Source organism: Phalaenopsis equestris, unplaced genomic scaffold, assembly GCF_001263595.1.
Source record: "Phalaenopsis equestris unplaced genomic scaffold, ASM126359v1 Scaffold000391, whole genome shotgun sequence".
NCBI classification, from domain to species: Eukaryota; Viridiplantae; Streptophyta; class Magnoliopsida; order Asparagales; family Orchidaceae; genus Phalaenopsis; species Phalaenopsis equestris.
In genome coordinates this window covers 212,544-213,695 of record NW_018164833.1, presented here as the reverse complement: position 1 = coordinate 213,695, position 1,152 = coordinate 212,544, and the positions used below count along the sequence as shown (strand labels likewise).

The window sequence follows — 1,152 nt, the reverse complement described above, 5'->3', positions numbered from 1 at the left end:
ACATGTCATTAGTCAGTCATGGAACTAATGAGTAAACTATTCCAATCCTTTCACACTTATTTGCTAAACTCCCCATGCAACGTCCACCACCACCAAAATTCCCTCAACCCTAAACCTAGGGTTAGGGTTAGGGTTAGGGTTAGGGGTATTATTATCATTAAACCTTAAGAAACAAGTAAGTTTAATTAGAATGCAAAATAACTAATAACATTCGCATCCAATTTAATTGCAGTGCCAAGAAGAAACCGAGAAGAGTGGCTTGTTTTGCCAACCAAGGAAGCAAGAGCCCCTCACCACCTGAAGTTTATATCCTTCTGCTGGATAATGAAGTCAGGGTTGAGGGGTCGGATCCGGTTCCAGTGATGCGGATGGAGGGGGGATTGGCGGGGTCGGAGCGGTCGGCTATGGCTTGAAGGAAGGGAGGCCATTGGAGGCCGTGAGAGGTGTCGAAGTCAAGGATGTGAATGCGGTGGTGGCCATCGACGGCGTCAAGGATGGCTTGGTTTGCGGTGAGATGAGCAAAGCGGAGAAAAGGAGTGATTTGGTAAAGAGAGAGGTAGGAGGATTGAGCGGAATTGTTGGATTCAGAGGGAGGGAGGTGGGTGAGAGGGTTTAGGAGGAGGGAGAGAGCGAGTGTGAATTGATGGGTGATGCGGTCGGTGGAGTCTCCGTAGGGGGTGGTGGTGGCAGCGGAGAGGAGGGAGATGGCGCGGCGAGCGGCCGGGTGGTCTGCATGGTGGATGAGTTCGGCGCAGCGGAGGAGGAGGTAGACGGGGGAGGGGGAATCGTGGTGCCGGCGGTTACGCCGGTGGGATTCTTCGTCACCTTCTTCTTCATGTGATTTAATTGAGCTCAACATTGAGAATGAGTAAGTGGTTTAGAGGAGTGATGAAAAACATAAGAAGAGTGAGGAGTGTCTGCATTTCCTTCCTTTAATATAACATCTGCAAGTGAAGCTTACCTGAAAGGACAACATCTGCCAAAGAAGCAGTGGGGAGAGGAGGCTGCTGCTTCTCTAATGTTGATGGACTATTCACAAATCTTCATTTGTCTATTTCTATCTCACTAACTCTATGGCTCTCTCTCTCTCTCTCTCTCTCTCTCTGTTGGGAACGGCCATGGGGGGGGGGGGGGGGGGGGGGTGTGGGATGT

General features: G+C 50.4%; 1 protein-coding gene across 1 annotated transcript; it reads right to left on the bottom strand.

The window, feature by feature from the left end:
• Positions 1–304: 304 nt before the first annotated feature.
• LOC110026655 (protein MONOCULM 1-like) lies at positions 305–1,010 on the bottom strand. The gene has a single exon (XM_020727681.1). The coding sequence runs from the start codon at positions 857–859 to the stop codon at positions 305–307; it is 555 nt and encodes a 184-aa protein (XP_020583340.1). The 5' UTR covers positions 860–1,010.
• Between the last annotated feature and the right edge of the window lie 142 nt (positions 1,011–1,152).

Bases quoted from the DNA above. Each gene is read 5' to 3' on its own strand.
- LOC110026655 (XM_020727681.1), bottom strand. From the start codon at position 859: ATGTTGAGCTCAATTAAATCACATGAAGAAGAAGGTGACGAAGAATCC.